The 27,035-nt window shown below is 35.5% G+C and overlaps 3 protein-coding genes and 1 pseudogene across 5 annotated transcripts; 2 read left to right on the forward strand and 2 right to left on the reverse strand.

Moving 5' to 3' along the window:
* The first annotated feature begins 3,621 nt into the window (after window positions 1-3,621).
* Window positions 3,622-5,174, forward strand: LOC104789385 (glucan endo-1,3-beta-glucosidase 8 pseudogene; annotated as a pseudogene).
* A 67-nt stretch (window positions 5,175-5,241) lies between these two features.
* Window positions 5,242-9,063, reverse strand: LOC104789377 (SNF2 domain-containing protein CLASSY 4-like). The gene is made up of 3 exons (XM_010515087.3): window positions 7,538-9,063; window positions 7,332-7,451; window positions 5,242-7,227 (listed from the first exon to the last, which is right to left on the reverse strand). Exons 1-3 carry the CDS (start codon window positions 8,852-8,854, stop codon window positions 5,389-5,391), a joined length of 3,276 nt encoding a protein of 1,091 aa, XP_010513389.2. The 5' UTR covers window positions 8,855-9,063; the 3' UTR covers window positions 5,242-5,388.
* Window positions 9,064-18,067: 9,004 nt separating this feature from the next.
* LOC104789394 (syntaxin-32) lies at window positions 18,068-20,217 on the forward strand. The gene is made up of 5 exons (XM_010515099.3): window positions 18,068-18,590; window positions 18,861-19,117; window positions 19,211-19,383; window positions 19,557-19,766; window positions 19,877-20,217. The coding sequence occupies exons 1-5, from the start codon at window positions 18,350-18,352 to the stop codon at window positions 20,034-20,036; spliced, it is 1,041 nt and encodes a 346-aa protein (XP_010513401.1). The 5' UTR covers window positions 18,068-18,349; the 3' UTR covers window positions 20,037-20,217.
* A 228-nt stretch (window positions 20,218-20,445) lies between these two features.
* Window positions 20,446-23,363, reverse strand: LOC104789399 (3-hydroxyisobutyryl-CoA hydrolase-like protein 4, mitochondrial). Of its 3 annotated transcripts, XM_010515102.3 has the most exons (10): window positions 23,057-23,363; window positions 22,877-22,978; window positions 22,593-22,645; window positions 22,305-22,439; window positions 22,114-22,210; window positions 21,819-21,948; window positions 21,514-21,692; window positions 21,115-21,242; window positions 20,897-20,998; window positions 20,446-20,702 (listed from the first exon to the last, which is right to left on the reverse strand). In XM_010515102.3, exons 1-10 carry the CDS (start codon window positions 23,283-23,285, stop codon window positions 20,601-20,603), a joined length of 1,257 nt encoding a protein of 418 aa, XP_010513404.1. In that variant the 5' UTR covers window positions 23,286-23,363; the 3' UTR covers window positions 20,446-20,600. The 3 variants fall into 3 exon arrangements, with proteins under 3 accessions (XP_010513404.1, XP_010513410.1, XP_087313608.1); XM_010515108.3 differs by lacking the exon at window positions 22,877-22,978 and having other exon boundaries at window positions 23,057-23,340; XM_087457482.1 differs by lacking the exon at window positions 22,593-22,645 and having other exon boundaries at window positions 20,448-20,702; window positions 23,057-23,342.
* Window positions 23,364-27,035: the final 3,672 nt, after the last annotated feature.

Consider the following 27,035-nt stretch of genomic DNA (forward strand, 5'->3'; position numbering starts at 1 on the left):
TACCTTGTCGTTTTAAGTTTTAAGGTTTTCCATGTTGGACTACTATAAATACGTTTTGTTAAGTCTTGGCTGGACATCTTATCTTTTATCTCATTTTTCGTTTTGTTCTTAAGGTTCTACCTAGCCACCTAAAACGTTTTGAGACTTTGTATCCAGATATCTTTTAATCCGTTTAGTTTTTGCATTTGATTTCTTCTGCAAAGTTGTTCATCTCATTCTTGTCTATCTATTATATTTTGTTCAATATTTTTTGGATTTGTGTCTTTGGTGATGATTTCCGGATCTGAGTAGTGTTAGAGTTCTTGGGGATGGGATAGACTAGGTGGAGGATCTTAGGATGTAGAGTGTTTAAGCTTTGATTTGTATGATTCCCTTCTGTACTAGTGTTAGAAATACTAGTTTCTCTCTGATTAATTGGAACTAGGTTCTAGACATTTCGACACCCAAAAGGTCTTTGATGAAATGTCTGACCAACTATTGCCAGAGACTTACGTTCCTAGCCTAAGAGATTAGTTGTCTAGGATGTTTGTTGACGTGAATGAACTTGTTTGTCATGCCTGCTTGACCATGTTTCTCTAGCGAGAGCTAGGTTTGGAAGTGGTTGAGTTTGAGTAGCTTCTGTCAAGAAATTGGATTAGCTAAGTCGTGATGTTCATTGTTTAGGGATAGTTTGCTTGTGGCATGTTAAACACTCTGTAGACTAGGATACTTCACCGACATCAATTACTCCCATCCTTAGGAATTCTTTCTTTCTGATTTTTATTACATCCTGAGACTGTTTCTTATCTTGCGGTTTTGTTCATGCTTAGACTCGTTTTTCGTTTTTACTCTTGTTTACTTCTTGTCATACATTTTCGTTTCTAATGTTGTAGTTCATTTCCGTTTTTTTGTATTTTCATCATTCTAGGATTGTTAGACAAACACTCTTTTTATATTGGCTTGACTTGTGATTTCTTGATTGCATCTTGATTGCTAGCAACATCCCATTTGGATTGACTCCTTAAGTACTACAACACATAAGGTTAACTGAACCTACTAGGAGACACAAAAATCCTACTATCAATTTAAACAACTAAAAAATATATCTATAAATTAATAAATTCTATATATAATACCAAGCCTACTTTTAGGAATTAAAACATGGTCAATTTGAATCTCACGGATGAAATTATTTTTATTATCTAATTTAACAGTTTATGTTTATTAATGATCTCAAAAGTTGCAAAGTTTTGTTTCAATAATTGTGTTTCTTCGCCGCACCCCCAGCTTTTCATGTTGGCACACAGTAGTTTTCACACATTTTTGTTTTACACCTCTTTGTTTATATAAAGTTGCAAAGTATTGATCCAACAATTGTGTTTTTTTGTCATACTCCCAGTTTTTAATGTTTGCACTTATTAGTTTTTTTCACACATTTTGTTTATATTTATAGACTTTTATGGACCTCCGAACAAGTTTCGAGTTATTATTTTGAAGAGTATTATTTCAAACTTACGAATTAATAAATACAAAATCAATCATCTCTATAAGGTAGTTTTTTCATTGGGTTTGTTACTTGGATTATAGATAGATTTAGGTATGGAAGAACAGAGGATGGTTAAAATATAAACCTATGTGTAAACCTATGATTTTAGAATAAAGTTGAAGTTAAACTCAAACCTTACGTATAAAACTATGATTTTAGAACTGTTAGAATTCAATCAAAATTTGCTTTATTTCTCTAACCTTTGGACGTATAATATTGTTTTAAAAAATGTAAGGTGTTTTTATAATTGTGCTTTTTTATTCTTTGTTGTATTGTTAATATGCAGGGTATCTTTGTTGGAGTAACTATTATATCAAGTCCCGTGAAGTTTTTTTAAAAATTTTTTTTTTTACCAATCACTCATGATGATATGTGGTGATGATAGAGATATAAATATGCCAAAAATTTTAACAAACATTGTATAAAATTTTTTATATTGCCTATTATTATGTATATATTTAACCTATTTATATTTCAAGCTTGTAATAAGTTTTTTTTTAAGGTAAAATGTCCATTGGATATAGATGATCCAGGTTAGTTACCATTAATTTGTAAGACAAGTTTATTTGAAGTTATAGATTTAATTTTAATTTCTTTTACTTTCTGTTGCCAAACATTTTGATAATATATAGAAGTGTTCTAAATGAGCATGGAAATAGAGAGCGAGGAAGAAAAAAGGTAGACGTATTCATAAATTGTAGTATATTCTTTCTCCTTGATGTTGCTTTCGGCATTGCTTGTGTTCCTATAATTTTATGTTGAATTTGGTTGATTTTGTTTTTGGTAAAATGTTAAGAATTTGGTTGATTTTGTAAAGTTGTCTCATTAGTTTTATGGGATTAATGATTTGTTGGTGTCTGAAATATGTGTTGTGAAAGAAATAGTAAATCTTTGTATCAAAAGAGTTTCTTAGATTTTGTAAAAAGAAAAGACATGAATCTTCTCGATTCTTTAAAAAGCGATAGCTAGAAGTTCATTTCATACTTCCGATGGCAGCTTTGTTTTTCAAATAAGGAGTCGAAAATAGTCGTTCGAAAATGTTGAATTTTTTTTGGCTCTATAGGAACATCAATATTAACTGAAATGCAGCTATACCAACAGATAAAAAATACCATTAGAGGGGAAAAAATGAAAAGAAAAAAGTTAAAAAGTTGCAGTATTTTAATCCAACAATTGTGTTTCTTCGTCGTACCATTAGCTTTCAATGTTTGCACTTGTTAGTTTACACACTATTTGTTTCACACCTTTTTGTTTCACACCTCTTTGTTTTCACACCTTTTTATTTTGATATATATACAGATTTTTATGGACTTTGAAAAGAGTTTTTGTTCTTTGAGTATTATTAATGACCTCACCTTTTATTAATGATCTCAAAAGTTGCAAAACTTCGATCCAAAAATTGTGTTTGTTCGTCGCACCCCTAACTTTTCATGTATGCACCCGTTAGTTTTCACACATATTTGTTTTACACCTCTTTGTTTATATAAAGTTGCAATTTTTTTATCTAACAATTGTGTTTCTTCGTCGTATCCCTAGCTTTCAATGTGTATCGGTTTAAAATCAGATTAAATCAGACCAAATTAAATGGTCATCGGTTTTCAGACGGTTTAATTGCATATGTAGTTATTTAGACAAAAAAAGAAGTCTGTGTAGTTTTATTAAGGATAAACTTTTTATTGATGTTATTTTTAGAGTCGAAAAGTAGGTGTAGGAAAGTTGAGAATGTAATTTGTATAGGGGGGAATATTGCAGCAACCCAAATGTAAAATTAACAATGGTAGTGATCTCAAGTTCTCACTTTCCTACACAAAACAAAACCACTAAGAAAACAAAACCACTAAATATCTAGAGTGCAGCAGAGCCAACTAATTAAGTTTGAATAATCTATTATGTGAAAAAAAATAAGAAATTTGTGGTGAGTCAATGCCATGTGAGGTTAACAGATAGCATGTACAAAGTGTTTCCACAACAAGGCCAATGGCTATTTTTGCATGTTGTGTCTGCTTCTTTAACTGAACCAAGTACAAATCACAAATATCCCAATCACATTTTCATCTTCTTCTTTTTAGAAAGACTCCATAAAGAAGAAGAAAAAAGTGACTCCTCAAGAAATAAAAATGGCAGAAGAGAGATCAAAGTTAACAATGTTCTTCTTTTCTCATCAGATTATTCTCTGTTTCTTTCTTTTCTCACAAACTTCCGTTGCCTCTAGCAACACTAGTAGTGTAGGAGTGAACTGGGGAACAATGGCGAGTCACCAGCTTCCACCTGAAAATGTCGTGAAGATGCTACAAGACAATGGTTTCACTAAGCTGAAACTGTTTGAAGCCGACCAAAACATCTTAGACGCTCTAATTGGCTCAGACATCGAAGTCATGATAGGAATACCAAACCGGTTTCTTAAAGAGATGGCTCAAGATACAGCTGTTGCAGCTTCATGGGTTGAAGAGAACGTCACTGCTTATTCTTACCATGGCGGAGTCAAAATCAAGTACATAGCTGTTGGAAACGAGCCTTTCCTTCAGACGTATAATGGAACTTACGTTGAGTTCACTTTACCAGCTCTCATCAACATCCAACGAGCATTAGAGGAAGCTGATCTGAAAACTGTGAAAGTCACTGTTCCTTTCAACGCAGACATCTATTTTTCTCCTGAAGCAAACCCTGTTCCATCAACTGGAGACTTTAGGCCTGAGCTTAGAGATGCAACGATTGAGATAATCAATTTCTTGTATTCACATGATTCACCTTTCACGGTCAACATCTACCCTTTTCTTAGTCTCTATGGAAATGCTTACTTCCCTTTGGATTTTGCCTTCTTTGATGGGACTAACAAGCCTTTAAGAGATGGAAATTTGGTCTACACCAATGTGTTTGATGCAAATCTCGACACTTTGATATGTGCTTTGGAGAGATATAGCTTCTTGGGGATGAAGATCATCGTGGGAGAGGTCGGATGGCCCACGGATGGAGACAAGAATGCTAATGTAAAGAGTGCAAAGAGATTTAATCAAGGGATGGTAAAGCATGCTATGTCTGGAAATGGAACGCCTGCAAGGAAAGGAGTGATCATGGATGTTTACCTTTTCAGTCTTATCAACGAGGACGCCAAGAGCATTGCGCCAGGGACGTTTGAGAGACATTGGGGGATCTTTGAGTTTGATGGGAGACCGAAATATGAGCTTGACTTGTCAGGTAAAGGCAATGACAAGCCTTTGGTTCCTGTGGAAGATGTGAAGTATCTGCCCAAAACTTGGTGTGTTCTTGACCCTAATGCATATAACCTCGATGACTTGCCTGATAACATCGACTATGCTTGTAGCTTATCTGATTGCACAGCACTCGGCTATGGATCCTCTTGTAACCATCTTACTGCTATAGGCAATGCTTCGTATGCCTTTAATATGTATTATCAGATGCACGATCAGAAAACCTGGGACTGCGATTTCTTGGGGTTGGGTTTGGTCACAGACGAAGATCCATCTGATGAACTTTGTGAGTTCCCTGTAATGATTGATACAGGAAATTCACCGAGGTTGCAGCCTGGATCTTTAAGAGTGTTGACCAGAGTCGCAGCCACGGTTTTAGTTATGTTGGTCCTTCCCATCTTGTAGTAAGTACCTGTTGGTTCTGTTATTGTAAATCTCTCAAATTTTACTTCCTGCAGAAGAATCTTTCAAACATAAGATTGCTGTTCCATTCGATTAGCATGGCGATGGAAAATACACAACTTTATTAATAAGAAGAAATCGAATCAGAAAATTACATATTGCTAGAGTGATCTGTTCCAAAGCTGGGAACATAATTGATATAAACGCCTAGAATCTCAGAGTGGGATTAACAGAGAGAAAATGATATATCAATCAGAAGATGCTGGTAAACATGTCAGACTCCTTTGGATTATAAAGTATCTTCTCAAAGATGTCTTTCAGCTTATTGAGTCGAACCATCTCGTCGAGGATTCTATCTTCAGAAACAGCTTCGCTGTTAATCGGCTTATCCTTCTCATTGGTAGAAGAGAAGACCAGTTCAGATATGCGATATTTCTCACTTTGCTTACAGAACTTGTCCCACTCAGATGTATCTTTAACCATGAGATGGTAAACGAACACAGCCCGCTTTTGCCCAATTCTGTAAGCTCGACTTATGGCTTGGCTTTCAACAGAAGGGTTCCAAACAACATCAAGAAACACAACTCTTGAAGCGCCAACAAGACTGATACCCTCAGAACATGCTTTTGTTGATGCCAGTAGAACTTTAGATTTACTGTCTTGTTTGTTGAAGTTGTTGATCAATTGCTGCCTCTCTCTTTGTTCAACTTTACCATGCATTAAGAGAATTTCTTCCCCTTCAGTCCAGCTAAATTCTGCACTGAGCTGCTCCATGATCAGCTTTAGAGTGTCAATGTATTGGCTATACACCAACACTTTCTCTTTCACTTTTTCAGTGATGCGGATGAAGTTGATAAGGAACTTTGTTTTCACACCTTCCTTATAGTCAAGTCTAAGCCTCTTCAGAGTTCCTAATGTTGCTGGCCCAATAACCAAGTCTTCCTTCTTTGTCGGATTGCAGCACAAATACAGAGATGGGTGTACTGAAACAGCTGAAAGCTTGTGCTCAAATTCAAATGTGTTTTGAGAAGTATCAATTCTGTCCAGAATTTTCTTCTGTTGAAAAGGCGGGTTCAACACCACAACACAGTCTTTTAGACCTGGAAGGCTTTCTTCAAGGATGTTTCCTTCGTGGACATGCACAAAAGGAGCAATCTTAACCTTAAGATCCACAATTCCAATTTCTTCATTCACCCTTCCGTGTTCTCCTTCTTGGCTCCGCTTGCTAAGTTCCTGTAGCATCGACGAAAGCGTATCTTTCAAAGCTGGTCTTGCCAGGCATAAGACATTTGAAAGTTCCTTGAAATTATTCTGGAACAGTGTCCCTGAAAGAATTATACGCTTTTCTGTTCTGACTTCAGTAAGCACTTTCCAAATGAGACTATTCTGGTTTCTCGGGGTGTGGCCCTCGTCAAGGACCAGCAACCCCGGCAACTCTAGCAACATCCTCCTAAACACTTGCATTTCTCCAGCGTTCTTATCTGCCGCGAGCTTCTCATACAGAGGGTAGCTAACTCCAAGAATGCTTTTCTTATTCCACCACGAATATAACTTAACCATACGGACGGAATTATGCTGCCTGTTTCCATTTAAACGTGCGACAGCTGAAGCGTCCTCATACCCTGAGAACTGCCGACTATTCATGTTAAAAAATGGAATATCTGCGTTCCATTTCCTGCATTCTTCTTCCCACGTACGCATTAGAGTTGCAGGAGCTATGACCACAGGATGGCTATCTGGAAACCGTTCTAGATACGACTGAAGAAAAACGATGGTCAAGCGTGTCTTACCAGTTCCAGCCTTATGAGAAATAATGCATCCACCGCTTCCCTTAACCCCTACGCTGTTAAACTCATCAAGTTTTGTTGTCCCAGCTAAGTTCTTCCAAATAAATTCAAAGCCTTCTTGTTGGTGTGGGTACAAAGTATCTCTGATGCCAGGGACGTATTGCCAGACAGTTCCTTCTGTATTATCCAAAGAGGCGGGATAACTGCTGTGATCTGAAGCATCAAACTCAAGCCTATTAAATAAAGGGTCACCCTTTTTCTCACTACATTTCTTATTGTCACTGATATTAGCACGATACTTGTCCTGCACAATGCCAAAAAATGAACATGTTACAAACTCCGAATATGAAAAGAAAATCAACTAATAGTAAAACTCAATCTAGGATTTCCGAGCGCAATGGAAATTACCATAGCTGGTGAGATGTCTTTGATCTCGACGGCCACATGAGAACAGTGGCGGCATATCAAACCAATTTCCTCCTCCAGCACAAAGTCGTGCCTCTCTTTGCTACATAACATATCACCAACCTGATACATCAAAGAGCATGTGATTAAATTTCATGGTTTAACAATACTACGAAAAGCATGCAACAAGATGGTCAAGTATATCTTACTTTAGCAGGAGTAGATGAGTCCATTCCTTCCAATGTTAGAGCAACGGCCATATCTTCCCACAAACTGTCTAATTCTTTCTCCTCATCTGTCTTCTCAATAAGCACCGGCTCCTCGCAGCCAAATCTCAAGATTAAAGGAGGTGAATCTTCTGTCGAGCAGTGTATTGTCTCTTGTCCATCACATAGTTTTTCGCCATCAACAAAGCTCTCACCCTTCAAGTGGTTCTTCTCCTTCACCCTATGGAAACTCCTCGGTCTCCTTGGTTTCCCCTGTTCTTCATTTACCTTTTCACTTGAGCTCTCCCTTACTATAGCATCTTCTCTACAATCAACGTCCACGGTTTCGTCCCCAGAGCAGATATCTTCCTCGAAAACTTTCTTTCCATCCCAAATAGATTTAGCTAGCAGCTGAAATACATTCAAGTTATTCTCCCTACGAGAAGTCCTCGACTTCTTATGGTAGCGTACTTTTTCACTTGGGCTCTTTTTCTCTTTAGCAGCAACATCTCTGGTTTCACCCTCTTCATCCTCAGAACAAACGAAATCACCATCAGAGCTATCTACATAAGAAGAATCTGAACTTTCCACCACGTAATCAGATGAGTCAGAATCAGCATCTTCACCATCACTATCTCTATCTTGACCACTAACTTCGTCACCTGAATCCGTCCCTAATTCCTCCACAGAACCTCCTTCCACATCAGAAAACTTCTCCTCACCCTTCAAATTAATATCATCCAGAAGAATATCACAAACCCTAGAACCAACATTGCCATCCTCGACATGTTCCTTCTCTCCAGGGATAGTCCTTATAAAAACAACATCCCCATCCGGAGATAAAGGATTCAAACTAGAACCTTTCTCATCATCCACACATACCCTAGGAGAACCAACATTGTCACCCTCTACATCATGCTCATTCTCTCTAGGGATAGTCCCAACAAAAACAACATCATCATCCAAATCAAAATCACAAACCCTATCACCACAATCAAGCGATTTCGATTCCAAACCCACAGAATTAGAACCAACGTTATCACCATCCACACCTTCTCGCTTACGATAATCAGTTCTGACAAATTCAACATCGCCGTCGTCGTCGTTGTTATCATCCTCACTCACCTTCCTCCGCCGCGGTTTCTTCTTCCTCGGAGACGGTGAACAAGTATCGCGCAAGCTCACTCCTCTCTTATTCCCCGTCCTAGAATTTAACGTAGCCTCAGACTCAGAAATCCCCTTTGATTTATTCAGAATCGAGTTCAAGTAAGATTCAGTCCTCGAACGGGTTCTTCTAGCAACACAAGTAGTCATATCCATGGCTGAAGAAGAGAAGAGAAGAGAAGAGAGAAATCGAAAACCCTAGAAGATTGGATTTGGCGAAGATTAAGGAGGAAGAAGAAGATTGAAGAAGCTCATGATGATTTGGGGTTGGGGTTCTCTCTCTACTTTTGCCTTTGGCGGTAACGATTCAACTTTCTCGACAACTTAATACAAAAAGGGTTTTTCGGTTATTTGGGGTAAAGTGTAATAATGAAAAATATGAGGGGGCTATATATAAAATTAGTAGATAAGTTTCTTTTACTGCTATTGGTGGGGAATTCTCAAAATTGATTGACACGGGAGTTTCAAAGCTAAAGGTGGTTGGGTACTAATGTGTCAGCAGAAAATGTCATTTAATACTCTCAGAAGAAGTTAGTATTTTATTCATTTGGGAAAAATGAAAAGTTTTTATAGTATATTTTTACAATCCGTTACCACGTTTCTTAGGGTATAAAACCAATAAAAATATAAACCAAAAATGCGTAGAAATCAATCCAAAAAAACCGTAAAAGAGTTCTGCATAATTTTTTAGTTCCTCTTTTTCTCTCCTCCTTCTCTCTAGAAAGCTAAACATAGATCTAGCGTTATCGCTTCTCTGGTTGCCCTTCCGACACCGAAGAGGGCTTCTTCCCCCTTTTTTCTTAGCTTTCCCTGCTTCTACTGTCATCGTCGCTCCTTCGTAAGGTTGTTCTTCGTCTCTGCTCTGGTTCTCTTGTCGGTGGTTTCCGGTGATGTTTCGGCGTGTGAAGCAGAGTCCTGGTTTGGAGGTGTCTGCTAGTGAAGGCTCGAAGGACTTGCTTGAAGACGGCATCGATTTCGTGGCTGTCATGGCAGATCTGGTTTGAAGACTTTGTGTGTTGGGACTCGCCGAGGGGTTTGTTGGCTTTGGTGAGAAGTGAGAGCCGTGGCTTCTCTTGGGTGAGCTCCGGTTGTCATATCTGGTGTTTCTCTCACTGGATCTTGACTTCTCTCCGTCCAGCTGAGCCGTTACTTTACGGTTCGGGGTTGGCTTCTTTGACAGGTAAGGTTGGGCGGCGCTTTACTGTGGGTCTTGGATCTACAAAGGGAAGGCAGCGGTGGGTGGTTTGCATATTCGGCAACAGAGGTGTGGTATTGTCTTCCATCTGATGCAGCTTTGGATTCGGTTTTGGAAGGTTGGGAAGCTTCTAGAGCAAGCCGCGTTTGGTCGCGGTGGAGCTTTCCCTTGGTTCACCCATCTAATAGAAGCTGTGGTTGCGGCGGAAGTCGGAGGAAGGCAGGAGGGTATTGTTGCATCGTTGCGGTGGTTAACCTAGATGTTTGGCATCCTTAGGGGCTATCGTGGATTTCGGGTTATGGAAGATGGATTGAGCCATCATCCTCTGTAAATCGCCATGATTTTGTGTCCACCAGACCGGATTGAAGCAAACCTACCTGGAGGTTGCGGTGGTCGCCGGAGTTAGAAGAGACATGTTAGATCTGAGTGAGCGGGTTGCTAGGCACGGAACCTGACTTCGCAGAGCCTGTCATTGATTGTTTGAGCTTGTCGGAGGATCTGTAGCGGGTCAGGCGGTACACCAGAGAAGAAGCAGGGACAGAGTTTAGTTGTTGATGTCAAAGGTTTCGATTTGGTGTATCCGCCGCAAAGCTGTGGATCCTGCAACCACCGATGTTCCTGCTCAAGCTTTTGTTTCAGGTCATTCAGCAGGATCCGATCGCTTTTCCCGGCGATTGCAATGTCCGCCGTTTCCTTTTTTTTGTAACTGCCGGACCTTTGTAATTTGTTTCAAGGCCGAACCCATTAGTGGGAGGCCCTTTAAATATTATTAATATAAAAGTTAAAAGAGTTGTGCATGAATTTCTCTACTTACTACAAAAAAAGACAAAAAAATATGAACCGATTTAGGTATTGAATAGAGAGACAGCAAAAAGAAAAGGAAAAATGATTATCAACTACTTGAAGTATACACCAACACATCACCACACATGCAATTAATATAAATGTCTTGTTAATTACATAAACTATTGACATCACTAGGGATGTTAACATGGGTAAGCAAACCCATTTATTAAATAGACTCATAAATAAATGGGTACCCATCTAGACTCATTTGTATTGATATACTTATTAAATATTGATCATGTAAAATTATATTTTTCTGTTAAATTGTAAAATCTCATTTTCCTGCCAATAACATTAATTTATCTTTCATTAAAAACATGTTTTGTTATCAAAATATTTTGTAGCCAAAATTACAAAGCCACAAAATTGCACATTATCACTTAAGTTATACATTTAAATGGGTTTAATATGTTTATTGGGGCAATGTATCTTTAAATGGGTATGGTTTAATGGGTTTCAAATATATCTGGGTTGAAATGGGTTTATACTTAAATGGGGTGGTTTAAATGGGATGAGTTTAAATGGGGTGGGTTTACCCATTTTAACATCCCTAGACATCACATAAGGACATGCATAAACAAATATAGATTATGTGTACAACACCATAAACATTTAACTCCAGTGTTTTGTTGGTGAGAATCCGGCGTTGACCAATGTTGATGCATGTCCTACACTGTGTTGATATGGTCGTGCTTCCCCATGATTTATTTCAATTAGCTTTCTCAGAGATCTGTAATCAATGGTTATTGATTTAACAAAAACCTTCCTCTTCCTCATTTACGTGAACTTTTTTTTCTTTAAAAATCTCTCCAAATCACACCTCTAGAGGTGTGATTTTCTCATCCTATTTGTTCAACTAAAAAAACATCAAAAGTCTCCCAAAATCAGTTTTTTAAAATTTAACAAAAGATTTGTGAATTTTTGAATAACAGAAGATTTAATGTGATTTTAAGAAATTGTTGATTGGATAACAAAGGATTGTAAATGATTTGAATTTTTTTTACAAAATCTCAAGTTCAATAACACATGATTTGAGTAGAATATTTAAAACCCTTAGTTGAATAACAAGTGATTTTTAAAATCATATGAAATCTTCCAAAATACCCATTTCAATGCATCCCCCTATGTCTTTAACATGAAAGTGGACTTTAACATAAAAACATAATCGATTGGTTTGTGTAATAAAATATATATATTTATTTGTCTAATAAAAAATTTATTTGGCTTATATATGTCTATTATCGTATATGTAGGTGCTGATGAATAAAAAGATGTTTATAAACCACAATATTGTATTTTTATAGATAAGATAGATATTTCGGATTCAACTCATCTTTCAGAGTCTTTATTCAAAGTATAGAAATTCAGAACATACATATATGATAGTACAATTCATTCAAATTACAATTATTTCAAAAAGTAGAAAAGAGGAAAATAAAATAATATTATCTTGTTTCCTTTTTAATGTAAAACAAAAACGGAAATTTAATATAGATTGCGTAATTATAAAGAGAAGAGATTTTACGGACTGGTAAGTGTGGCATGTATGGTAATAAGGGTACAAGTTGTAGTACCAAGATAGTAGACAGAGTATTCTCATATCAATGTGGAAAGATATCTTAGGTAGAGTGCCGATGGGTTGGTGTTTTATGTTTTTTATTTTTGTATTATTAAAATTAATACAAGAAAACTGCACACAAATAAGAGTTTTTGTCATATTGTGGTAAATACAGGTTTCAAATTAAATTTTTTTATCAGATAGAGCAGATCAAACGGTTTAAGCAGAGCAAAAACTAATTAAACAGATTTAGCGGTATAAGTGCAGATCAAGCGGTTCAAACACTCAAGTATATGTTGAATAGTGAAAGCAAATCAAATATTTATAGTATATAAAGTATTTGAACATTATAGTAATTATGAAATTGAAATGTTTTATTTTGAATCTTATATAATAATTTTTAAATAAATTATAAATATATAATAATTAAAATTCAAAGGAACTTTCACAGCTAGAGAAATAAAAATAATCGTACAATACAAAGAAAAAGTAAAATATGTTTGATTTAATTGGTATGCATAAAAAAGGTGAACATCATAAAAAAAAGTTGTGTAGAAGATGTGCATGCATTTCTTCTACACTTAACACACACACACAAAAAAAAAAAAATTGAACTGTGTAGTTTAGCTGCCTTAATTCTTAAAATTACATTGAATAGAAATTGAAAAAAAAAAAAAAAAGACAATGGACACATGTATGCAGTTGTTTTGTCATAAAGACATCATTTAGGCATTGAATGGAGTAGCATACAAAATGCAATAACAATGTCTGGAAAGCCACAATCGGGGCAAAAAAAATCTAGAATGTCAGTGCTCTAATAATTAATTTCCGGATGAATATTTTTAATGGCTAAAAATTATGAAAAGACAAAAAAACTTAACAAAAATCAAGAAACTACAAGCCCAACCAAAGAATCCGATCCAAGCCTATATCCGACCCAAAAACATATATCAATTCGGATCCATCCTCCTATTGATGGTTATTTACCCTAAAAGTAAACACATAAGTTTACCTAATTTTATTTGTTTCTCTCGCCCCATCGCCGTCGAGGTAAAAGGAAGATACCAATCATCCCACCGCGGCGTTCCTTTTCCTTTCTGTTTTCGATCCGTGGATCCGCCATTCAAGTTCCATCGTCATTGGTAGTAATGGCTAATGCACGTGGAAATGGAGAATACGATTCGACTGCCAATCTTCGTAAGGATCGAACAGAAACCACCGAGCCGACAGAACCAAAAGATGGTTCCACGAGTGAACCTGCAAAAGAAAATCCGACACAAGCAGAGGATGTCGAGGACGATTATGTTGTTCCAAGAACCGAGATGGTGCCAACCAAGGAAGGGTTACAATTGGCGATAACCTTGATAACCGAAGCAACAGAAGCCGTTAGTGAAGCAGAGGAAACTGTAAAGGTACATACATTTGTTAATTTAGGATTTCCTGATTAGAATGGATCTGATTATTAGGATTAGGAGAAACTGAAGATTAGCAGTCGAATTGGTTCAACTAGTTGAACTCGGTTCAACTGGTTCAAGTGGAATTAAGAATCTAATTCATTTATGTTTGAATTTGCAGGATACAGATGATAATAACGTTGCGGAAGATGATGATTCCCGACCAATGCAACCAGAAATGATATACAAAGAATCTGAGTACACCAAAGGTTGGTGTTTTTCGTGTTTAGTGTAGAATGTGCGGTTTTGTACAATTACAATTAATACAAAAAAATGCACACAAATATTTTTGTAGTTTTAAAATTAATTCAAGAAATCTGAATACAAATAAGATTTTTTTGTCATTATGTGGTAAATATAGGTTCCGAATGAAGACAGTTTATCGGACAGAGCAGATCAAGCGGTTTAAGCAGAACAAATTAAATAGATTTGGCGGTACAAGTGCAGATCAAGCGGTTCAAACGCTTCAAGTATATGTTGAATGGTGAAAGCATATCAAATATTTATAGTATAAAAAGTATATATACATTATAGTAATTATGAAATTGAATTGTCATATTTTGAATCTTATATTGTAAGATTTAAATAAATTAATTATATTTTTTTTATCATCTTCATTCTTTATTAATTTGAAATTGAGAATACAAATGTATCAATAAGTGTACAAAATGAAGCTCTGCATACCATACAACCAAAATTAAAGTGTAACTAAGTAAACAAGAGAGTAAAATAATGTTTTGCTTTCTGTCGCAAATAAGCCTTACACGCTAACAAATTAATCAATCTGTTATTTTCCTTCATCGTCTTCGTCAGTCTATTTTGATCTTCTTGTTGGGCTATGTTTCCTTTTATGTAGCACCAAACCTTTTTTTGAAAATCAAAGGGTTGTGATCCATCAGTTGCATTGCTAACCATACAAACATTTCCATCTCCTGCATTAGGCGATGGTGCTATTTTGGTTGTAAATATCACCGATGATAGATCCATAATCTTGATTCCTTTGTTGATATTCTTCAATGGCCATATGTGAATAGTTCCCGTAGATAACTTCAATCTCCAAGAACACATGGTCGTATTTGAAAGTATGTTCCACAACATATAATGATTAATAACCAACAGACACACCAAACACATGAGATAGAATAGCTTTCCTCCGATTTGAGCCATCTGATGAATAATCCATCTTTGCAAGATGAAAAAACCAGACCACAAAAACCATATTCCATCACACATTAACCGTTACTCTATCATTTGATCCAAAGAAAATGTCATCACATCCACAAAGACCAATCAACAGAGCAAATTTTGTGGAGCGCCAATATCAAAAGCCATCAACATCCAATTTTGTCCCCGAATTTAGGAGTGAGAGTAAGATGACCATAACCGCTGAATAGAGATAGAGAAGAAGTTTACTGCTAAGATGTGATTGATTATTACCATCATCTGATCCAACATTTGAGTCGCGGGGATCCCAGATCTGGGATTGAAAAACATCTTTCAAAAAGCATTTCATGCCGAAGCAAAGACAACACTGTTGAAGATCGATTTCAATCGACGAACAAGGAAAACCACATGAAGAAACCTTCAGCGGAAAGACATCGACACACCACCGAAGAACTCGTCGGATTATGGTCGGAATGAAACTCATCCCGAAGGAGAGAAAAGTTATAAAGAACAGAAACAAGAAGAACACTGAAATTGGAGAAATTATTGGCCAACTTATTAAGGATTTTATAAATTAAAACAGAGAATTGAAACTACAAATAAAGGGAAAACACCGACCGGCGTTAATGAAGTCGACGTCGGGCGGAAAGCAGTTAGAAAGAAAAGGTTTGCCGGAGACCCAGAGATATCTCGAAACGTCGCATAACGAGGATTTTAATATATATATATATATTTTATAATTAAAATTTATGAGTTCATAACACATTTAAAATAATAAATAATAAATAGAGAAATGAAAATAATACTACATTATAAAGTAAAATTAAAATATATTTGATTTAATTGATATGTACAAACACAATGTATTTTTTCTACATTTACCACACAAAAACAAGAAGTTATGAACTGTGTGCAGTTTATCTGTATTAAAATTTAAAATTATAGACATTGAATGGAGAGATTGAAAAAAAAAACAATAGACCCATGTATGTAGTTGTTCTGCCAAAAAGACATACTTAAGTTTTATTTTTTTTGTAAACTAATACATGAAAACTTCCCACAGTTCAATTTTATTCTTCTAGCAATAAATACAGGAGAAATACTGTATAACTCGTTAACAGTTTTTTTAATCTAATCATATTTATTTATGCAGATCAATTAATTTTTTTGTTCTCTTTATAATACATCATTCTTCTCATTTTCTAATATTGCTGATTTGTTATGGGCAAATCAAAATACTTTTCGTTAACTATTTTAAGTTTTATTTGTGTTGTATTTGGATAATTTGTGTGTTAATGTTTTCAAATTATGAAATTATTTAGAAAATAGTCTATACTACAAAAATTAAAATTTTATGTTCATCTTACAATAATTATATTATTTTTAAAATAAATTTACTGAATTTTGTGTATTTTAAAATAATTTACAGTTAATATATGATTTGTACTGCTTGATCTGTTTTTACCCTTTGGAACAAAAAAATTATTGAATGTGTCTTAATAACATGAGGACTATGGCCCTGATTGGTAAGTGACTTTTAAAACTTTAAAAATGTTTAAAGCATTGACAGCCATTTTTTTGCCAATCAGACTTTTTTGGCTTTTAATTTTTTTAAAGTTTTAAAAGTCACTTTTTTTTTTCTCTTCCTTGTTTTCCTTTTTCTTTTAAAGCATCAAATTCATGCTTTAAAACTAAACAATTTTTAAAGTATTTTTTTTCTCCCTTTTATATTTAAAAGCTCTACAAAAGTATATCTAAATACTTTTCATCTTTTATTTTTATAAATGAATTATTCTCATTTTTTTCTCTTTCTTTTAAGATCCATTTCAATAATAAATTTTATTTTTTCATCATCATCACTAATAATACTATAAAAGAGTTTATGAAATTCATGATTAATAAGAGAATAACATTCAAGCAATGCATTGATTAGTGGTTAATAGATTTTTGACTACTCATATAACTACTCAATTGGAAAAAAACATTCAAAACAATTAAAAAATACTATTGATATTTGCCAGAATAATCACCAAAACAAAATAAAAATCAGAATATTGTTAGCGAAATTTTATATTGACTATTGGTATATGAATTGATTAAAGTGTTATATGAATTGATTTATGAAATAATATTTACTTATTATTAATATTTATAATAATAATAAAAATAACAGTCACAACTTTTGAAGTTTTTGGTAAACAATCAGATTTTAACAGTTAAAGTTTTTACAGTCAAAGCATCTAAAACCAAATTCTCTGTAGCTAAAATTTTAAAGTAAAAGTCTTTACAGACAAAAGTAACAGTCGTTACCAATCAGAGCCTATATTTAAAGGTCAACTGCTTATTTCTGCTCTCTCATTCAAAAATCAAAACCACTCCTCTACTGCTTTTTTTTATGGTGTTCACTCTTTCTTATACATACCAATTAAATTTTGATTAACAGAATAATGATTCAAAAATCATTTACTTTTTTATTGTTTCTTTTCAATTTTGTACAAAACCAATAATTAAAATTTCTATTATTTACAATCATCTTCTCTATGAAAGATCTTTTCATAAATTAAACACATTTTTTTTATATACATCAAAATGTTCTTTTATCTTTTCTACAAAATATCTCAATAGATAATCAAAATGTTTATGCCGTCCTCTTTCCTTTTCATCTTCTACGTCCAAACTTTAAAGGTATTTATTTTATATAAATAAACACATTTTATTTTTTCTATTTACTGTACATCTTTTTTTTATTACATTTCTAAAGCTTCTATTATATCAGCTCTTGTTTCCATTTTTTCGTTGAAAATTATGTGTTTTTATTTTATAAATATATGTATTTACATTATATGATATGTTAGTAATTTCAAAATAATGGTATTTAAAATTTTGTTTAAAACTGTCATACTTTTTAACCAATTATATTATTTAGAGCATAATATATATTACGAAAATGAAAATTTATGTTCATTTCAGAACATATATATTATTTTATAAAATATATTAATTGAATTTACAAAATTTTATAGAATCGTTTTATCGCCGGGTTTAGGTTCCATAAGCGGATCAGTTTAACCGGAGTTTTAAAATTTTCGAAACATTTGATTTTGTAACGCTTTTGAAACAAATAATAATATTGGGCCAAAATTTGACATTTCAGAAACACAATGGACAAAACAAACAAAAAAGGAGAAATATTATCATTGCCAACGCGTTTGATCGGTTTAAGCTCTTCTCCTTCTGATTTTGGTTAAGTTTTTTTTTTTTTTTTTTTTGGCTTTTGTTCACGATTCCTCTATAGGGATACCATTGCGATTTGCGTGACTCTGTATCAAATCATCAGATTCGAATCCATCAAATTCGTTTGAATCTCTACGTTTCTGTTTGATTTTGCTTCTGAGAAGAGACCAGATCCGAAGCTTCTCTGAGGACGAAGAACAATGTCGGTGAGGCATGGGCAATCGTCGTATCGAGATCGGACGGCCGAGTTTTTCAAAATTGTGGAGAGCGGGAGGGGATCGATTGCTCCGGCGGCGAATAATGCACCGTACGGTGGTAATAATTGGAACGATGGTGTGAGAAGAGAGGATCTGAATAAACGATCTGAGTTCAACAAGAGAGCTGGTCAGATTGGTATAGCTATTCATCAAACGTCGCAGAAACTGGCGAAGCTTGCGAAACGTAAGTTGTTCAATTTGAAATTTAGAGTGGGATCTTGTGAATCTGGATTAGTTAATCTTCGTGTACGGCTTTAGCTTAAGGTGTTAGAAATAGTCCTTTGAAACGAATATAGCTTATCTGAATCGTAGGAGGAGATATGATTTTTGCTTAGATTATGGTAGCAAAAGCTAGATTGAGACCACCATGGCTAGTAGTAGGAATGGTGTGAGAATTTCTCAAGAATACTTCAGAATGTTTTCATTAACTTTGTGATTTTTGTTGCAAAATCAGTTGCAAAGAAGACATCAGTATTTGATGATCCGACTCGGGAGATACAAGAGCTTACAGTAGTCGTCAAGCAAGAGATCTCTGCTCTAAATACTGCTCTGGTCGACCTTCAAGTGTTCCAGAGCTCTCAGAATGATGAAGGGAACAGCTCTAGAGATAGGGACAAAGCTAACTTCTCAGCAACTGTTGTTGACGATTTAAAGAATCGTCTGATGGATACTACCAAAGAGTTTAAGGATGTTCTTACCATGAGAACCGAGGTTCGTTCTTTGTTTCCTTGGATTTCTTACACCTTTTTGCTAGTGTAATGATGCTATAGACTGAGCTATTTATTTACTTGTCTGGTGTTGCAGAACATGAAGATCCATGAAAATCGAAGGCAACTCTTCTCTTCAAACGCTTCAAAAGAATCAACAAACCCATTCGTTCGCCAGCGCCCTTTGGCTGCTAAGGCTGCTGCTAGTGAATCTGCTCCTCTTCCATGGGCAAATGGGGCTTCTTCATCGTCATCTCAGTTAGTCCCATGGTAAACTACTATTAATATTACCTCTTGAAATCTGGTAAAGAATTTTGTCTAATGGGAATCAGAAATTTGCTGTTGTATTTACTAGAATCTTATCTGTACAAAGTCAGTCTTTGCTCATTATAGAATTTGGCTTGTCAAGAACTCAAGATCGTTTATAATCTCTACATTAACAGGAAGCAGGGAGAGGCCGAATCTTCACCATTGTTGCAGCAGAGTCAACAACAACAACAACAGCAGCAGCAACAGATGGTCCCATTGCAGGACACATATATGCAGAGCCGAGCTGAAGCTCTACACAACGTCGAATCAACAATCCACGAGCTAGGCAGTATCTTTACACAACTAGCAACCATGGTTTCTCAGCAAGGGGAGATTGCTATCAGGTTCGTCTTCCTCATGAGGAAAACACCAAAACGTTTCAACTGTTTTATGATTCATTTCACACATTTTTTTGGAAAGGAAGTATAATATGATATGCTGATGGTTTGTACAGGATCGATCAAAACATGGAAGATACATTAGCGAATGTGGAAGGAGCACAGAGCCAACTGGCCAGGTATCTCAACAGCATATCGTCAAACCGATGGCTGATGATGAAAATTTTCTTCGTACTCATTGCATTTCTCATGATTTTCCTCTTCTTCGTGGCGTAAAAAAATTGATTTTGAAAGAGTTTCAACATGGTTCTTTTTTTTTCTGTCGTATCCTATTGACATGTAAAGACTATAAGAGAAAAAAGGGATCTTATGCTCTGTTCAGATTAATGGAGATAAAATATAATGTCACGTCCATGTAAAATTTCTTTTTAAGTTCTACAAACAATTTTATTTGTGATTCTGCTTCTCTTTTCACTACCACTTCTCTTGCCTGCCATTAGGTATGTTTCTGATTCCATTTGTACTTTATTTATTACATCATGTACTATTTTTTATTTGGTTTGTATCATTTCCTATTGAATTATGAGTAATGAACTTCAGAGAAAAAATATCCCTTAGAAAATATAGCTAGGATCATGTAAAGTTGTAAACGTATGAATTGATTGTAGCACTCTACTCTATGCTGTAAAGACTAAAGAGAGACGACTTTATTAGAAAATAATGATTTCTGTTGTATATTCATCAATTCGACGACTTGAAAAAATGATACATAGATGGGATAAATTCTGCAGCACTATAATCCAACAAGCAAATTTATTCCGTGGTTTGGTAAGTAGCTTTTCATACGTTTAGCTCTTCAAGTTCAGGACTTAATGGCTTAAAGAGAGAATTCACTTCTGATTCATCTACCTCGTCTACGCTTGCTGGTTTCCATTTTGGATTCTGCGAGAAAAAACCACTCATGAATGATAGCTTATAACAAGGCAATACAGAGACAACAGAGGCCAAAAAGTGACTGTGACATGTCTAGAATTATAAACTCTGATCGTCAAAGACAACTTCCCTAAAATGAGAAAGCACACAATAATCATGTGACACAATTAACTGAATAAATCTTGAGTGGCAATGAACAAAACCTGGTCTTTGTCAATCAAGACTGCTCTAACACCTTCAGTGAAATCACCGCGCAAAGCAGATCTTAAAGCAATACGGTACTCAGTTTTCATCACACCATTAAGCTTCAAGATGGAAAGAAAAGTTTTAAGTTATTACTAGTGAAAACTTATTACTAGTGAAGTATATTACTTGTTGTGAAAAGTTGTAACGTAATTGGAAACAAAGAGTTTGGACTCACCGTTGACATCCCGTTGTCAGTCATTCCCTTGGCACAAACAACTTTCGAGAAGTACTTATGCGTTAGGTGAAGAGAAAACGGTGCCCCTTTTACAAGGCCTTCGAGTGCTTCATTAGCCCACTCTGCAACTGTACATAAACATCATGTCCAAATTTCTCAGAGGCAGGATACCAAATTCAATTTATGTATCCATCTACGCTTCAGCTAGATCCTTCAGAAAGTCAAAGTGACCACTACTAAAGAAAAAGAGAGAAGTCTTATTATTATCTCGAAGTGTAGTCGTTGTTATAGACACCACACACGCACTAAGGGTTAGGTATCTCTACATAAAAATCACTAAGAGAGCATGGAACCAAATAGATCTTCATCGAAACCTTAAAATAGTAATGAGTATAATACCTGAAGCTTCACTGCTCTGCTGGTACTTCTTCAGCTCTTGGATTGTTTCCTTAACAGACTTACTTGTACTAAAAGCTGATTTTATCTGAGGCAAAAGCACTTTGAGCTGGGATTCAGATTCAGGATCACTGCTATAATTTGATAAAGTTGATTGGATGTCTTGATGGGGATCCTTGGAACTGTATTACCAACACATATGCTTTCTGAGAAACTAAACAGAGTAATACCAAAAAGCTTCTATATCTGAAATATGCACATGAAATCGATCGAAATATGTCAGAACAAAGTAGTCTGTAAGGGCTTACAGGTCAGCCGACAAAATGGCTTCTTTGAGTGAACCTAGCTTTCCAGATGGTACATAATGTGTCCCAAGACCCACAAACAATGCATCTGAAGGTGTGGAAACTCTTCTCCCAGTCATACCAAGGTAAGCACCTGCAGAATTTGAAGGTTGAAAACGTTGCTGGTAGAGAATGACACAACATCATTTGTTATGCAATATAAAAACATACATACGTGAACATAATGACCAGGTGACAACAAATCTGACTGAAAGCAAAACTTGGGAGGAACTATTAGGAATCTAGGAGTTGAACATACCAACAGATCCTTCGCCAGGGCTATGAGCTGCTATATATGAAAAACCAACATCTGGAAACAACCCGATTCCATTCTCTGGCATTGCGAGGACCGTCCTCTTAAAATGGATAACAAAACAATGACAGGAGGTAAGAAATGCATGATATATGTTATCCACATATAAGTACAGAACGAGGATTTACTATGAGAACCTCTGTTATCACTCGGTAGCGCCCATGTCCAGAAAGACCAAGGCCAAATCCCATTGTTATGCCATCCATTAAAGAAACGTATGGTTTTTTATATCCAGCAATCTTGCATATCAGTGAATACTCAGCTGTAAACACCTAAAAGGAAGCAAAGTTAGAGTTGTTACCATATAAATAAGAAACATACATCTTGGAGGGTAATCAAGCATGGTGTAAATCCTTGTTCTCTAAAGATTGTTACCACATAGTTTAACTTGATCAAACTAATAGACTAAAATAGCACAAACAGACCTGTATCATATCTGACATTTGATTCTTGGTTGTAATCTGCTTCACATCACCACCTGCAGATAAACTAAGACCCATTATTACTAAAATTCTATCCAGTTAGATAAAAGAGAACACCTTTGATGCAAGAAAATGAAACCTAAAAACCCCACAAAAAGCAAAAAACAGCACACTTAGCTTTTGCTTTCTATAAGATTCATTGTACATCCCACAATTTGGATCCTACAATCTTAAAAACCAGAATCCACATATCTATCAACACAACAACAAAAAGATTATTTTTTTACCGGCACAAAAGGCCCGAGGAGTGCTGCCTTGGACGATAACACATTTGACTCTAGGATCAGATTCCCACTCATCAAGCAAGCTCTTGTACTTTAAATCCATTTCTACAAAAATTTCGTTTCTTTAATGATTGAACTTACTCATTTCATAAAAAAGCTTAAGTCTTTCTTAAACGAACATACCTAGATTCATGGCGTTGAGAGCTTTAGGTCGATCAAGAGTGATTAAAGCAACGCCATTTGGATATACGTTTCCTTTCACGAACTCGTCCCTTCCACCACTAGCCATCGCAGTAGTGAACTTCCGGCGATGCGATGAAGAGAGCTTAGAGGAGAAGCGACTAACAAAGGCTAGAGAGGATTTGGAGAAGAAGAAGATGCGAGCAGAAGCCACAGACAAAGTCTTGATCATCACTGTGATTTCCCAATTCCAAGTCTGTCGGAGAAACCAAACATGAGAGAGAGATACAATGAAAAAAACCCCTCACATTTTCTAAAAACATTTTTAAAACCCAAACTTTTTGTTTGTGGAATTTTAAACCCACAAAAACCCTGACATATTTTTAAAAAAGTGTCAAATAACCCCTAATATTAATAAACCAAATAAAATATTATAACAATACAGGAAAAAACCTTAAATAAAACAATTAGTTTGGATTTTCTATTTTTCAAATTCGAGTTTTCCATTTTTCTTTCCAAAATTGAGTTTTTTTTTTTTTTTTGCAATATGAAAATAAATTAGTTTATTTGCCATTGTAAATTATGTCATGTATATATAAGAAAAATCAGTTATGATTTTGCAATATGAAAAATTAGTTTCTTCCAGAATTTATAGGTTAGCACTTTTTTTTTGGGTTTGAAAGACGAATATTATTTTTGTTTATGTTTAGTATTAAGTTTATGTAATGATTTTTAGTATTATGTTTTTTTTTCAGCAAAATTAACTTTATTAATTATAAAATCTGTCAACATACAAAGTTTCCAACATCCAACTAGGTGGATTGATACAAGCAGAATAGAAATCATAATTTATACATTCTAGTTTTGCCAATAAGTGTGCAACTTTATTAGTAGTACGATGAGAGTATGCAAAGGAGACCCATCTGAAATGTCTCATACAGGAAATAATATCTTGGAGTAGACTATGGATGGAGATATCCATCACTGAACTATTGATAACGTCGATCAAAACTTTACAATCACCCTCAAAACATACATTATTAAAACCTTTATGTAATGTTTGTTGCATTGCGAATAATAAAGCTTCCGCTTCCGCTTCCAAAGGCGACTGTGCAGCTCTAAGAACACCTGAACCCCATGCTGTTTCAAGACCAGAAGAATCTCGAATAATCCAACCTCCTACAGATTTATGTGATACAGTAGAGAAACTAGCATCAAAGTTGCATTTTACAGAAGGATATTGAGGGTGTTTCCAATGATGTTGAACTGTTTATGGTGATGTAGAAAGGACTCTTGTGTTATCACTTGTGGCGTTGATCCATTCCCAAACATCTCCTTTGGCTTGGATGTAGATTTGTTGAGGATCTTCTATAGCATGGTTAAAAATAAAGTTGTTCCGCGATTTCCAAATACTCCATATAAGCCAGAAGGGTAATAGTTGCAGTTCCTGTGAGCATGAATTATCATTGAACACCTCTAGCAAAAGAGAGATGTTAGTTTCCGTTTCAGTTGTATGAAAGGCAGAGGGAAAAGGAATATTTGTTGTAGTCCAAACTAATTGGGATGAAGGGCAGGTGAAGAGAGTGTGGTTTATTGTCTCGTCCGATCCCTTACATCGTTGACAAATTTTCTCTATAGCTACACCACAAGTAACTAGTCTTGTTGCAGTTCCCACCGACCGGGATAGAACATTCCAAATAAATTGTTTAATTTTAGGTACGATCTTCAACTTCCAAATCTTAATTTTGAGTTCTATGGAACCATGTGGTAAAACTGGAGCAGGAACATTAGCGAAGGGGTCATGAGTGGCCAACCAGTATCCAGAGCGAACAGTATACTCACCTGATCTGTTATAGTTCCAAATCAATTTATCTTCTTGTTGTGAGATGGGGATGTATAGTCTGGTAAGGTCCTCGATGTCATCCGGTATGATAGTTTCTTCAATAGCTTGCAAGTTCCATTCAGAGGTTTATCTGTTATGTTGTATTAAATCCGAAATCAGACCATTTGCAGTGTTGTTGGTAGAGGAAACAGGACGAGGAGGGTGATCAGCAATAACATTGTCCACGTTTACACGAATACTCGAACCATTTCCAACTATAAATCTATAACCTTTTTTAAGTAACTCGAGACCTGTAAGTATCCAAAAGACTGCAATTTATTTGGTGTGGCATCAAGTATTGAATCCCCTTGGAAATATCTTGCTTTCATTACCTTGGCAAACAAGGTTTTTGGATATCTGATGATCCGCCAAGCCTGTTTAGCTAATAAGAAATCATTAAACTTTGCTAAGTCTCGGAAACTGAGACCACCTTCTTTCTTGGAATATTGGAGTCGTTTCCAAGCTATCCATGGTATACCATTCGTATTTGTGCTCTTCTTCCACCAAAACCTCATTAAAATTGTATCAAGTTCAGCAATTAGGCCAAGGGGTAAAGCATGACATTGCGTAAACAGGCATAGCTGCAGCCACTGATTTCAATAGCACTTCTTTACCGGCTGGCGAAAGAAACTTAGCACTCCAGTTAGAAGTTCGTTGGCGTACACGTTCAACAATGTAATCAAACATTTCCTTCTTCTTCCTACCAAATTGTTCAGGAAGTCCAAGATACTTTCCCCCTCCTCCTTGATTTGATATCTGCAATATTCCTTTCATAGCGTTTTAACGGTGTCCATAAACCTGAGAGCCAAAGGTTATTAGAGATTTGGAGGTATTGATCTTCTGACCCGAATAATACTTGTATACATCAAACACATCTTTTAAAGCTTGACAATTTTGATTATTTGCACGACAAAAGAAAAGACTGTCATCAACAAATTGTAAATGAGTTATGGTAGGAGCACCATTACCGATTTTGATTCCTTGTATGTGTCCGGATGAGACTTGAGATTTAATTAAGTGACTCAGAATATCAGCACACAGGATAAACATATAAGGTGACAAAGGGTCACCTTGTCTAATTCCACGTTCCGGAAGTATTCTCCCTGTTGAAGTTCCATTAACTAAAACCGCATATTCAACTGATTTGACCATAGCCATTATCCATTTGATCCATTTTGGTGACAAACCAAAGAGCTTCATGGTAGTCTCCAAGAAATCTCATTCGACTCTGTCATAAGCTTTACTAACATCAGTCTTGATTGCCATGTATGTTTGAGAAACTCTTTTTCTCACCTTTAGGGAATGCATTATCTCATGAGCTATTAAGATATTATCCGTTACCAAACGACCATGGATGAATGCAGCTTGAGAGTCAGAAACAATAGAATCCAGATGGCGTTTAAGCCGACTCACCAAGCATTTTGAGATAATCTTGTATATAACATTACACAGTCCAATAGGACGGTAATCAGAAAGAGTTACTGGTTCAATAATCTTTGGAATCATACATATATTCGTGTTGTTGAGGCCAAGTCTCAATACTGAGGTGTTGAAAAATTGTTTTACTTCCCTGGTGACATCTCCTCCCACAACATCCCAACATTCTTTATAGAATCGAGCTGTTAGCCCATCAGGGCTTGGTGCTTTATCATCGCCAATATGTGAGAGAGGTTTAAATATTTCCTCATCTGTGAAATCTTTCGTTAGTTCTTCATTGATCTCATTTGTAACCGTAGGACAGAAGTCAGCAAAGTCCATTGGAGAAACTTGATGATGATTGGAGGTATACATGGTTTGAAAATAATCTGCAGCATGCATCCCTATAGCAGTCTCACCATTGAAAATATTACCATGGTCATCTTTAATAGAGGTGATGAAATTTTGAGCAAATCTGTTTTTAGTACAAGCATGCAAAAAATTTCGTATTTCTATCTCCAACTTGTAACCAAAGATTTCTACTCTTTTGTTTCCAATAAATCTCCTCATTTTTGTATGTTGATGCCAATTCTTGTCGTAGACGGGGGATTAAGTCTCTATCTGATCTCTGCAAACTGCTCATTGTTGTGTTTAAACGAAATTGAAGAGCATCAATCTGTTTAG

The sequence above is a fragment of the Camelina sativa genome, chromosome 1, assembly GCF_030686135.1.
Source record: "Camelina sativa cultivar CO46 ecotype springtype chromosome 1, ASM3068613v1".
In the NCBI taxonomy this organism is placed as follows: Eukaryota; Viridiplantae; Streptophyta; class Magnoliopsida; order Brassicales; family Brassicaceae; genus Camelina; species Camelina sativa.

Coding starts and splice junctions, on each gene's coding strand:
- LOC104789377 (XM_010515087.3), bottom strand. CDS start 8,854: ATGGATATGACTACTTGTGTTGCTAGAAGAACCCGTTCGAGGACTGAA. Junction 7,452..7,537: donor ACTCATCTACTCCTGCTAAA/GTAAGATATACT, acceptor TTGATGTATCAG/GTTGGTGATATGTTATGTAG. Junction 7,228..7,331: donor AAGACATCTCACCAGCTATG/GTAATTTCCATT, acceptor GGCATTGTGCAG/GACAAGTATCGTGCTAATAT.
- LOC104789394 (XM_010515099.3), top strand. CDS start 18,350: ATGTCGGTGAGGCATGGGCAATCGTCGTATCGAGATCGGACGGCCGAG. Junction 19,118..19,210: donor TTCTTACCATGAGAACCGAG/GTTCGTTCTTTG, acceptor CTGGTGTTGCAG/AACATGAAGATCCATGAAAA. Junction 19,767..19,876: donor CAAGGGGAGATTGCTATCAG/GTTCGTCTTCCT, acceptor TGGTTTGTACAG/GATCGATCAAAACATGGAAG.
- LOC104789399 (XM_010515102.3), bottom strand. CDS start 23,285: ATGATCAAGACTTTGTCTGTGGCTTCTGCTCGCATCTTCTTCTTCTCC. Junction 22,646..22,876: donor TCCTCGGGCCTTTTGTGCCG/GTAAAAAAATAA, acceptor GTTTATCTGCAG/GTGGTGATGTGAAGCAGATT. Junction 22,211..22,304: donor GCTACCGAGTGATAACAGAG/GTTCTCATAGTA, acceptor ATCCATTTTAAG/AGGACGGTCCTCGCAATGCC.